Source organism: Coturnix japonica, chromosome 3 (genome assembly GCF_001577835.2).
Source record: "Coturnix japonica isolate 7356 chromosome 3, Coturnix japonica 2.1, whole genome shotgun sequence".
Taxonomy (NCBI): domain Eukaryota; kingdom Metazoa; phylum Chordata; class Aves; order Galliformes; family Phasianidae; genus Coturnix; species Coturnix japonica.
Genome location: NC_029518.1, coordinates 55,531,869 through 55,545,131, shown reverse-complemented (window position 1 = coordinate 55,545,131; position 13,263 = coordinate 55,531,869). Strand labels below are relative to the sequence as shown.

The 13,263-nt window shown below is 44.2% G+C and overlaps 1 protein-coding gene across 1 annotated transcript in view; it reads left to right on the top strand.

Annotated features, from left to right (window-relative positions):
• The first annotated feature begins 2,470 nt into the window (after window positions 1–2,470).
• Window positions 2,471–13,263, top strand: part of CLVS2 (clavesin 2) — a 54,123-nt gene continuing 43,330 nt past the window's right edge. Inside the window, exons 1-2 of the mRNA XM_015858780.2 lie at window positions 2,471–3,416; window positions 12,902–13,076. Coding sequence (XP_015714266.1) covers window positions 3,028–3,416; window positions 12,902–13,076 — 564 coding nt within the window. The 5' untranslated portion in view covers window positions 2,471–3,027. The remainder of the gene's footprint in view (window positions 3,417–12,901; window positions 13,077–13,263) is intronic.

Below are 13,263 nucleotides of genomic sequence, written 5' to 3'. Positions count from 1 at the left end.
AAGAAGGGGGAAAACAAAAATATATTTGCCAATGAAAGTTTTCAGATAAAATTCCATGTAGTTTGTTAATTTTTTTTCTTGTTTAATCTTTTGACTTAACCTTTTATGTAATTACAAAATTATTTTGATTTTGGCCAGTTCAGTTTTTTCTTCTTCGCTGCATTTGTGTCTGGAAATACATGAGCAAATCTGCTATGCGTGCATGTTTCCCTTTGTAAAAGAAAAAACAACTTAAGGAATGTGCTACCAGAGGTCACATATGGGCTTGATTTTGCAGGAGTGAATGCCCACATTCTGCTTGGCACAAAATGAATTTGAGGCACTTGTAACGTGACCTACTCTTTTATAGCTTTGTTGCAGAGGAAATGGCAGAGCAGTAGCATCAGAAAGGGGAAACGATGACATTTCCAATGTCCCATCTGGTCAGCAGTTCCTTATCGCCAATGGAAACAGGTATTCTCAAAGGGTCACTCCAGAAGAATACATGAGTAACATACAGAGTGAAGGAAAAGGAAGACTTAATGATACAAACTGGCAAAAACAAAGAAACAAATATATATACAGCAAAAGAATAAGGCACAAACTATTTCTGGAGCAATGACCACTCTAAAAGTTACCAGATGCACATTTACCACTTATAAATAAGGAAACTACTTTAAAAACATTTTAGGAAAGAGAGAATCATGAAATATCCCAAGTTGAAAGGGATTCACAGCAGTTATCAAGTCCAGCTCCTGGTTCCACATGGGACCACCCAAAAATCAGAACATGTATCCAAGTGCACTGTTCAAATGCTTCTTGAACTCTGGTGGCTTGGGGCCATGACCACTGCCCTGGGCAGCCTGTTCCATGCCCAATCACCCCCTGGTGAAGAACCTTTCCCTAACACCCACGAGACACCCCCCCAACATAGTCCATACCATTCCCTCTGGTCCTGTCGCTGTCACCAGAGAGCAGATCTCAGCACTGCTCCTCTGCTACCGTCCTGAGGAGCAGTGGGCTGCTATGAGGCCTCCCCTCAATCCACCCCCTCCCAGAAAGAGTTGGTATTTCTAGAGAACAATTCAGTCCAAAGCTAGACCATACTCCTTCCTTTCTTGTGTGGCATCCCACAGTACATGGTACAGCTGGATGGAAGAGATAGGGGCTCTCCCACACTGGCCTATCTCTAGACCACATTATTCCATCCCAGGAAGGGCTGTTTCTGCTGCCCTCCCAGCCACTCATAGTGCAATTATTTTGAGATTGTGCTGCTGTGAGGAAATAGGTGAAACCTGTCTTGGCACAAGGGATCTGGTGAAGAACTGTTATACCCCATGGAACCCTGTGAAAATAAAACCTCCCTGAAGTCCCCTGATGAGTAATGATTTTGCCATCTGACAGCTGCTCACAGCTTAGCCCCACACTTGCTGCCAACAGCCCCTCCTGCTGCTGACCTCATATGTTCCGCCTAAAGGTTTGCAGAAAATGCAGGGCACCATTTAATTGTTTTTATGAGTATCTTTATTTGCCATAGAACTCAGCCTATACTTCCCGCTGGTCTCGTTCCCATCTGCACTCTGCATACGGATCAGCGATTTCAGTGCCTTTTCAATAATTCAGGCTGTGTGCTTTAGCGATGTCATCTCGGGAAAGAAGCACCAAGGCGCTGCGCTTCCCACCGGCGGGAGGAGGAGGTGCACGGCGGAGGTTTCCCCGTGCGTTTCACTTCATTTTCAGACACATTTGCATCAGAAAGGTCCAGTCCCCCAGACAAAGGTCAGATGCTCTTCAGCGGGAACTTTTCCCTGAAATCTGGACGCAGACCCAAACCTTCTGCATCAGAAAAGCATCTTTCCTCACTGACATCTCCAATATACAGGAGCACGGTATTTTTGCTCATTGCAACACAATGCAATTTAAGACACGCGAGGCCAAAACAGAAGGCTGCTGTATTTCAAGCCCAGGCTCTTACCCCTATAACGCTTCACGTTAAGAAACGGAGCCCGAGGGGGCTGGAGGCCGCACACCGGCCGCTGACGGCATCCCAAGCTCTTCGCGGCCCCTCCCGCCGCAACACCACCATCTTGCAGCTCGCAGCGCTGGCGCAAATTCCGCGCAACGCCGCAGGCAGAGGCTGAGTCTCCGCGTCTCCCGATCGTGTCCGAGGGGGCGGTGTCCGCAGGCGTCGTCGGCGTTCTGCTGCCTGGGCGTGTGTCCGTCCGTCGGTCCGTCCGTGTGCGCAAGGCGGGGCCGCGCAGCCCGCGCCGGCTGCTGCCATCTGGGAGCCGGGGCGTGGTGCGGAGGAGGGCGCAGGGGGGGAACGAGCATCCTTCAGGCCGAGGCTCCGTTCTTTTCTGCGGGTTCCGTGCCTGCTTTTGGGCACCGGTACCAGTGAAGTACCTGCGGAGCGGTTTGCCTTCTCCTCCTCGTGGTTTTATTAACTGCCTTTCTTTTCTTCTCTTTCCCTCATGGCTTTGAATTTTTTTTTTTTTTTCCTCCTTTTTGGCTTGGTGATTTTTTTATTTTTTTTTATTCCCTCCCACGAAGAGGCTTCCGAAGCGGGGCGAGGGCTGGTTTCCCGTAGATGGTGCCGCGGCGGGGAGGGCAGCCCCCCTGCCAGCCCCAGGCCGGGGGAGCAGCCCCTGGCTTCACTCGCCCTGCCTAGAGGCCCTCTCCGCAGCACCGGCAGCGGGGACGAGTGGCAGCCGTCAGCCCGCAGCCCAGTCCCCGGTGGCGGGCGGCGGCGCCTCCGCTGAGCGGCTCCGGGGAAGATGCGGCCCGGCGAAGACCGCCGCGGGGAGGGCGCTATGCGGGAGAGATAACGCGGCTCCGCCAGCAGCCGGGGGCGTCGCGGTGCCGGCGGGGGGAGCCAGCAGCCCCCGGGACCTGGGAACCTCCGGAGCGGGCCGGGGAACGGCGGGACGAGACCCGGCGGCGGGGAGCGGCGATTTGCCGTGCCCGGCACCGCGCCTCGGGACCGGCGTGCGGGAGGCTGAGGAGCGCGGGCGGCAGCAGGAGGAGGAGGAGGAGGAGGAGGGCAGCGCCATGACTCACTTACAGGCAGGGCTCTCCCCTGAGACTCTGGAGAAAGCCCGTCTGGAGCTGAACGAGAACCCCGACACCTTGCACCAGGACATCCAGGAGGTGCGGGACATGGTCATCACCCGGCCGGACATCGGCTTCCTCCGCACCGATGATGCCTTCATCCTGCGGTTTCTGCGGGCCAGGAAGTTTCAACACTTCGAGGCATTTCGCCTCCTGGCGCAGTACTTTGAGTACCGCCAGCAGAACCTGGACATGTTCAAGAGCTTCAAGGCCACCGACCCGGGCATCAAGCAGGCGCTGAAGGACGGCTTTCCTGGTGGGCTAGCCAACCTGGACCATTATGGCAGGAAGATCCTCGTCCTTTTTGCTGCCAACTGGGACCAGAGCAGGTAAATGCGGGGCTACCTGCCTGCCTTTACCCCTTCTTTCCCAGGGGGATGCGTGGGAAAAGCTGTGCCAGAGTGGAGGGAGTGGGTGGGCAGGCAGTGGGACACATGAGCTGGGCAGCAGCCTAGAGGCAAGGGTAGAAAAGAAATGTATTTGATAGCTTAGCACCTCTTCAGTCCTATCATCCTTTAGGCTCTGAATTTTTGGGAGCTGCTCAAGTGCTCTCAGTTGGGTGCTTTGGGGTTTATGTCCATCTGTTTCCCCTTCACCACAGAGAGCCAATGTGGCAGATGCTGCGCTCAACCCTGACAAAGGCTAGCTGCACGCACTGTGCTGGTCTCTCTGCTTCAGCACACACAGAGCTGCTCAGGTACAATAGGAGAAAGTGGGAGATGCTCTTTGCAAATCAAAGGTATCCGTCGTGGTTTTGGAGCTGAAAAGTTTGCCCATGCAGGAAGCTGAGGCTCTGAATCCTTTCCCTTATCTAAAGAAAGCCCTTTCTGAGTCACCTGGAAATGCTTGGATGAAAGTTAGAGAAGCCACTTATTTTCCCCACTCGGAGTACTCTGAGTAAGAATCTGTTGGCTAGAATGATTCAGGCACACAAAGCTCTGGTAGCAGGTTGAAGGAAGCTGGTGCATTCTCCAGAGTAGTCTCATCACTGCTCTAGCCTGAAGATGACTTGGCAGGCTGGCTGGAAAGCTGCCTACCATCAGGACCCATGCTTATTTTCTCCTGCAGTTGTAAATCACCAACATAGTTTGACTTCAGTGCATGTAAGTGTGTGCATCCATGAAGAGAGGACTCTAAAGCCTACACCTTTGAACACTGTCTCTAGACTTCTCTAGGGTCTCAGGTGGGTGCAGGTTTAAGATCTGCAGTACTTAGTGAGAAAACTGAAACACCTGCTAGTTGTCTTCACCCACACTGTCCTACACAGACAACAACGCAAGCTGGGCACTGGCAGTGCTGAGCACTGACATCCTGCCCTCAGCTGCTTTGAAATGGGCAGGACACAAATGCTGGCCATGGTGGTTAGAATGGGTGCAGAAGTGTTAGTGTTTGTGCAAGACCCTCCCATAGGCTGTCCATGGCTACTGTGGGAGGGGGCTCACTGTGCTCCAGATGGGGTGGGTCTCAGCCAGCTGTGCCTTTCTTCTTCCATACTGAGTGGCCACATCCATGCTGCCTGCCAGAGAAGATTCCTGGTCCCTGCTAGCCCTTGGGTTGTACCCAGGGATCAGGAAGCTGCTGTCTAGCACTTATTGAAACTGCACCCACCACCACACTGACAACCAGGAAATACAGATGGAGGTGGGCAGAGCTGGGGCCAGATCCGCATGTTGCTGTGGTTTTCTGGCATATGGAGCCACTGATGATGAATGATGAGCAAGGTGATGTCGCTGGGGACTCTGAATGATTTCATTGTTCCTCCTCAGGACCAGCTCAAATTCTTATTTTAAGAAAAGCTCCACAAACTTAAAATCCCCAAAGGAAGAGTTAGAAGATGAGGGGATGTTCGGGCCATTTATTAAATCATGCATCTATCATGAAGAATTTCATGTTTAAGATAGCATGGACTGATAATGCCATTATTTCTCAGTAATGAAGAAAATTCCCAAAACTTTGTGACACTCTGCAGATCATCAGTACTTAAATGAATGCCAAGAACTGAAAGCCTGCTGTAAGGAACCTGCTTTAGCAGGGGAAGTGGACTATACGATCCCCTAAGATCCTTTTCGACCCCTCATGATTCTGTGGTTTTGTGTAACTTGAGCTCAGGCAGAGGGTAACGCTTAAATACCCCCCCCCCACACATATATATAATTGCCATGTGAAAAGGATAACTTTATTTTGACTGTACTGATATATAGACTGTACTGATATATAAATTGCAGGAGACCAGCTGACACAGCAGTACATTTACTGTGATCTTTTTCCATAAGTGTTGGTACAATTCTTTATCTTACAACAACAGAGTGACTGAGGGCCACCTGCATACCCAGTGGCCATGTCTGCAGCAGAGGGCCTGCTCCTCAGCAGCACATGCCTCAGGCATGCTCTTCTCTGGCTGAGAGATTCATATTCAGACCACAGCACAGACAAAGGGGTGAGCCCTGGAGCCTAGCTGTGGGGAGTGGCTTGTTCCAAGGCTCAGAACACATCAGCGGCAGACCTGGGAATGAAGCTAGGCCACTCTTTTTTCCTAATTATCCATTTCCATTTTCTGTTGTTCAACAGCTGAACCTGTGGGGTACTGTGTGGGGAGTGCACTGAGGTTGCTGTGCAGTATGTCTCAAGCTGATGCTCTAACTGATTTGAAGTATTGTAGCAAGTGAACGGTGCTCCTCTGACAGCAAGGCTGGGAGGATTCCTTTTCAAAGTTTGTTTTGTTAGGACCTCATTACATGCTTCGTAAACTAAGTAAACAGAGCACAGCAAGCCTCCAAATGTATCATGTGTACAATTTATTATGGCCTGCATGGAACCATTAGAAATAAAAAGTGATCACTTTTATTTAGATGAATTTCAGACATGCTATAAGTGATTTATTTAGCATCAATAGTCTGTCATTTACACTGTTCCAATTAGAAAGAAAAGCATGGGAGGCAAGAATTCCTATGGTAAAACAAGACCATCTACTCAGTGTTAAATCATTATGTTAAAGCAGGGCCTGAAAACTGTACCAGCTGTCCCTCTTTCCGAACAACTAAATCAGACATGAGTTTAAAACAAACAAAAGCAAATAAAAAAGAAAAGAAAGAAAAAGAGAAAAAGAAGAAGGTAAAGGATAAAGCATCAAGTAGCCCAACAGCTTTCCAATCGGATCCTGTTCACTCTCCATCATTCCTGCTAAGATGACACTTGGGGTGGTGGGATCAGCCTTCTATATGAGCTTCCAGGCCATGGATTCATATCTATGTGTGGCCTGTAGGTGTGTGTATGCATTTGAAGATTCCACATTTTCACATGTCCAGATGGTGAAGTTTTTTGGGGTTAATGGCATGAAAAACTTCAGCTCTCACAGCAAAGGATCTTCTGCTGTTCGTGTTCTTCTGTGCTTTGTAGCATCTGTACACAAGTTCAGTAAAACTGATCAATTTTGATGGTATTTTCTTGAGCTCTTTCCTTGTGCTACTCATCCCAGAGATTTCCTACAAAGTGCAGGAGACAAGTGCACTAATCCATGGTTCCATGGTTCTTGTCTGTGGTGTAGTGACCCAGTAGCACCCAACAGTGAATACAGGAATCTACTGTGCTTACTACCATCAGTACTACTGTCTCCTCAGATAATTTACAGTAAAAGGGCAAAGACAGCTTTTGAAAGCTTTACTTTCAAAACTATACCTATGCAGAAGTGCTAAGAGCTTTTCCACCAGAGAAATGAAAATGTAAGTTCTGTAGCTGCTAGGAGGCTGCTTTGTTCTCCAGCTCACAGGTGAGTTGGGAGGTCATTTTTCAAGCTCTGATGGAAGGCAGTGTGACAAAACAAGTAGCAGTACTAACAGCAGTAACATGTTAACAGTAACAAAATACCTGGTTAATAGAGTCATTTTTTGTATGGAAGTCATGTCTTTCAAAGGGCACACACTGATGTTTTATTCCGTAGCTTCTTTTGCTGACTAATACTGTTTTACTCTTTCCTAGGATTCCCTCATCCACCCATATCCACCTATTCATGTGTGTGTTTAGACTGTGAGCGTTTTGGCTAGGGGTCTTTTTGATCAGTGTTTGTGTAAAACTTAGATCAGCTGAATCTTTATCCATGACTGTGAATGTTAGATACTGATCTACCATAATGGGATATGAATGGTATAAAATATGAATCTAAAACTGAACCTGATAAAATCTTTGATGTATTTTCTAATTTTCTATGCATTTCTGTAACACTGTTGGTTCTTTTCTCTTCAGAATGAGGGCTCCCAGGGTCTGCTGTCGCTATTTAAACAGAATAGCTTTTATCCCCTACTTTCTAACCATTTTAATCTGTACCCAGACTGATGAAGCAAGGAAATTTGAGTGTGTGTATCCTGTGTACATGTTGAAAGCAATTATTTCACTGAAATTCTAAAAACATTAAGCCAGAGCAGTAGATTAGAAATGAGATGATGGCTCAGACTCAGACAGCTTTCTCCTTTAAACCACAGTGGCATAAGGGCTCATTTGAAAGAATTCTTTACTTGCCAAGACAATAATGATATTAAAATACAAGTTGTGGATTCTTTACATGTTTGGTACTTTCAGGAGACATGGCTTAAGTTAAAGCAAAGGATTTGTCATTCATCTCTTGTAGCTAACAGTTTGCACCTTGAGTGACACAATCATTCCACTCAGTTTGAATCTTCAAATTAACTTAAAACTTTTTGATACTGTGGGTAAGATGGCAATTAAGACTATAGGATAACTCTGCCAAATTAGATTATCTGTTGTTCAGTTTGAATGTGAACTGGCTGGAACCAAAATATGCCTAACATAAGATATGGTGGTTGCCGCCTATCACCAAAGATGTTCAGTATTGAAAACAGCTGTCAGATAGATTTGCCACGAGACTTCTGTCTCCTGTGTTCTCCCTATCTTGTCCTTCTATTGGCATTGTGGAAACCACAGTGGCTTCTGGTAGCAGTGAGAGTTAAAAGGTGAAAAATCATAGTGAAGTACTACCGAGAATGCCCTCCAGTCTGTTTTTCCTATTTCCATTTGAAAACTTTGATGCCCTTTGTGTTTCTTTTCTGTAAATTGCTGCCACTGTTAAATAACAAGAGAGTGGGATGTTCAGCAGCTTGAGCTGTTCTGTTCTTGACAAATAAAGGCCTCAGAGAGGCATTACTCTAGTAGGCCTTGTTTCTGTCATGGTATAAATGGTAGCCCTCTTACATTTATAAGAATCACTGTCAGCATGGCTATTAACTTGTCAAGTCTTTCTAGCCTCATTGACTCAAAGTCAACTGGAACAGAACATTTCAAAAGGCAGTAGAGGGTATCTGTGTGCTGGTCCCCACCTCATTTGAACTCAAGCTGGGGTTGACATAGAAAAGGAACATTATGAGTGTATTATGTATCTGATGATGTATTTTCAGCTTGTGTTACTCACTTTAACAGCCAGGCTGAAAAAGTTGTCTGAGCTCTTCATTGAATTAAGCATGACTCTATAAATAGAGGACATTAAATACATATAAATTAGCCATGAGTTCTAGATTACCCTAGGAATTAGTGGTACCTTGCTAGCCAGAGGGTGCTGGAAGAATCTGCTGGAACAAGGGAATGTGACTGAAGTTAGGCATAAATAAAGCAGGACTTGTCTGTGCCCAGGTCAGCTCCAGGCTGCCTCAGGACATGCACTGCAGAGGGGGTGCTAGTGCACCCTGCTTCCAACTGCTCTGTAGCCAATGCCTTGGAACTGGAACCAGAGTGAAATGAGGGTGTCCTAAGTGCTACAATTTAACATACATCAGTAAGAATAAAATGATAGTGTCTTTTCTTCGTCCTATGTTCTCTTCACATTAAAGGTTAATATGTTATATATAAATTTTCATTTTGCTTTGAAGTATACAACAGCAATCAGAGCCACTTTGTACCAAATTTATTTCAGAATCACTTGTAGTTCTCATCCTGCTTTTCTCCCTTTTCTTTGGTTGTATTTCTGAATCTTTATAGAATGTAATTTCAGTGTGGAGTGAAAGCTTCAGCAGCGCAATCCCAAGGACTAGGTATTAAGACTATCTTATCTAGAGAAAGGCTTTTTCTAAGAAAAATAAGCTACCTATTTGGAGTTTGTAAAAGTTGATGGTAATCTGCAAAACATTAAAATAAAAGCCTGCATTAAACCAGTAATTTGAATATTGCTTTAAAGCTGCAGTTTCTATATCAGCTTTTACATAGTGCTCTCAGTGCTGTATTTCTGAAGAAATAGAGTTTATTAAATGCAGAGTAATGCACATTTCTCAGAATCTTATTTTTCCAGGGTAATACTGCAGTTTTCATACCTACTGGTTAAATTTTGAGTGCTTCTTTAGAGACTGACTGTATTAGGTAGTTTGTGTAGGACTATGTAAAGAAGTTCAGTGGTATTTGGGTTAGCTTGTGGTTGTCCACAGGCAATGGTATAGCCATAGGTTTACTTGAAGTGTGTGTTTTTTGTGTATTTGCATCAAATAAATTTTTCCACCTTCTGTTTATGTGGGATTTTCGTGTCCGTAAAGCCCAGCTATGACTGGAGCATGTATTGGGGTAGAGCCTGTGCACCCTTGTGTTAATGTGAACAGTAGTAGCAGTGAGGTGAAATACTGGACAACATGTGACTGGAGTGGATTTAAGATGAGTCTGAACACAAATAACTCTCTACTGTGTGAAAGCTTTAATATAGTTTCTTCAATCACATTTCATTTGCTTGGATTGTTCAGGTGATACATTCAGTACTCAGCTTGCCTTCTGCAGCACATCTGAGATTTCATCTGTCACCAAACTTACATTTCTGGCTTACCTCAGCATGTGTCCAGAGGAAAAGCTGCTTTAAATATTCATTAATGGATTTGTGTTTCTTGTCTGGTTTTCTGTAGTGTACTTAAGTAATGTATCAGAAGCAAAGAGGAGGTCCATTACAGAATGAAAGATCACTTTTCTTTCCAGCTAATTGCCCTAAAGAGTATAAGAGGGAGGAAGCTTGGTTATCAGTGTCAAGTCTCTGTGTAAACCTAATGTGGCTTTTTAGACTTAGATGGTTACCTCACATACTTTCTTTTGACAGAGAGAGTTGTTGCTCCTAGCTAGATATTTGTTCTTCAGGATGTTGTTTTCAATGAGAAAACAACCTTTTGTCTTATACATTGGGTAAACATACAATGTTGTCATTGTCATTGTAGACAGTATTTCTCACACTAAGCAAACATGCAGTAGGCTACAGTGAATATATTTCTGGAGACCCAGCCCTGTGGTTTTTGGTTACTCTCTGTGGTAGCTGAAGTCCTCATTGATATCTGACAGTTTTCCCACTGACTTGAACAATATCAGGATATTATTAGGTGCATGTATGTATACAAATGTACATATATCATTCAGGTATATAAATAAATAAGGATGTACTGTTTACAGAACTGATCAAACAAAGCAAAGCAGCCTTTTGCCACCAGAGAGCTATTAATTTAGGGCATGCAATGTCTTCCTAAGTCCCATAGGGAGAGTGTTTAGGAATCTGGTGCAGGAACCTAAGAATCTTGGACTAGAGGTTGGCTGTTTCCAGCAGCCCCCTGCTTTGTGGAGTCTCTGTCATGGAGAATAAGGTTGTCTGAATGATGTAGCACAAATGGCAAGTGGAACTGAGGCTAACTGTAATTTGAGTAATTCCAGTTTATTCTTCTTGTAAATATGAGACCTGATAGAAGGTCTGCCTCAGACTGAGATATTTGTAAATCGCTGCTCTCACATTGACTCACCTGGGGATGATTTCCTTCTCTGTGCCACCTTTCCCCTTGGAAGATCTCTTACAGGATGTATTTCTATCTAATTTTATATTAAAAAATACTAATTCTGAGACAAGCTCAACTGGTTTTGAAGGCAGTTGGCCACTTTCCAACTCTATCCCTGACCCCAAACATGATGCTGTGTATCTCATCCCCTCAGGCAAAGTGTGCTTCTATCCTAATGCTGGCAGTCATACAAGACATTGACCATATGGGGGACCTTCAGTACTCTTTATGATTAGGTATCCCCTAATGTCATTGCATGCTTGTGCTGTGCAGATAGGTGAACTGGTGACTCTAGGTTCATTAAGACCATTTTAATATCAGTGTAACCTTCTGTAGCCTTCCTGCTGCAGAACACTCCCAACATTGTCTCATTTCACTTGCACCTTGGTCAGGAAAGAGTTGATGGATGATTTCATTTTTCCTCAAGTCACTTTTCACACTACAGAGCTGCGGATATATATTTTTTTTGGCTTATTCAGAGACATCAGCAGCAAATCTGGCATTTTCCCCTCCCAAATGGATGTTGCATGCAGCAATTGGGCTAGGGGAACTGCTCTGCCTGGGGAGAGGGAGAGAGCATCAACTGGGCCATGCCTGAGGCACTGCCTGTGCCCATGAGAAGCTTTGCCCAGGCTTGCTTTATTGTACCTCCTGCAGAAATGCAGTCCTGGGATTACAGCTCTTTGATCTCCCTGTGGAAAAATATTTCCATTTTTAGTAATGGCCTTTTTTTTTTAATTATTATTATTTTATTTTGCCTTGCTGAAGGGAAATAGAGAATTTCAGAATTTTGAGGATTTCCATAGGGAAATTACAGAGAATAATTCTTCTTCTGCAGTTCCCTCTCCCTGCTGGAAAAATCTGAACAATAAAAGGGAGCATACAAAACTACCTGCAAATGTGAGATCTTTGAACAGTAAAACATTAGAAAAATGTAACTTGTCAGAAAAGTGGAAAAGGGGGATATGAAAACTCTTATCCTAGTCAACAGAACCAAATTCAAATCAAAGTAAGAGTTTTTTTTCCCCTTTTCAGGGGGAAAACACAATTTTTCTTGTTGACTTGAGTTAGGCTGACATTAATTGTCCCTTTCCCGGGACTGCGTAGTCAGGAGATTCCTCAAGTTTTACTAGGCTAAAACAAAAATATGTGGAAAAATGTGAGAAGTTAGCTACATTGGATGAATTTCCCTTGTCTTTTTTTGTCCTTCTTTCAAACCATAATATTGTATTTAATGGAACAGTGCACACACTGTTTTAAAAGAAGTAGCATTTAATGCAACATTGAAATAAACATATGTGCTTTTTGCTGGATATACAATATGGTGGAGATTTCTCTGAGAATTCAGAATGTTGAGAACTTCTGTGTTTGATGCTGTCACAGGGCCTTATTTAAGGAACCAGAGACAATAGCAAAGGCTATTATTCTTAACCACAGACACTCCAACCCTATTGTACATTACTTTCAACTTTTGAGATCCCTGAGGCTTGTTACAGATCAGCCTTCTGTAATGCCCTCTGTGGATTTAAGATAAAACATTATGGGTAAGAGCAGCATGTGGAAATTCCATCTTTTTTAAGAGGGTAATTTTGTGGAGGTTATTATTTCAATTATTTGGAAAAAAATATTGGAGGAAACTTTGGGTTTAGGCTTCTGGAGTTAGACTCAGATTTGATATAATTATGATTTCAAGAAAACACCATTTGTTTATATACATTTGTACAGACATTAGAGATAATACTCAGATTTATTAGGCAGTCTTCTAGAGAAAATTTCAAATTTGCTTTTGGTGTATCTTGTATTCTTTTTTTGGCTGGCTGATGGTCTAGATGTATGTAATCATGCCTCAGAGGATGAAGTCAACTAGCCAAGCTTTTGAGGCATTCCTAAGTTTACATACCCATGACTTCTGAAGTTATGTGTGCTGTTAGACTCTGGATAAGCAGTGCAGAGGAGGAATGCTCAGAACATCCACCATGCTTTGATACACATGGCTTAACCACTTCTTGCTTTCACATTCACAGGTACACATTGGTGGATATTTTGCGCGCCATACTTCTTTCTTTAGAAGCCATGATAGAAGATCCTGAGCTTCAAGTGAATGGATTTGTTTTGATTATAGACTGGAGCAACTTCACCTTCAAGCAGGCCTCTAAGCTCACACCAAGTATGCTTAGGTTAGCCATAGAGGGCCTTCAGGTAATATTCTTCTTTCTTTCTTTTCCCAGTTCTCTCCTTTTTTCTTTTTTTTTCTTTTTTTTCCCCGTTTTTTTCCCTCATTTTTTGGCAGTTCATTTTAAATCTGGAAGGTTAAGAAAGCACCAAAACAAAAATCCAAGTATTATGCACATTGGCTGTTAGCACCTTAATGTATTGTTAGACAAAT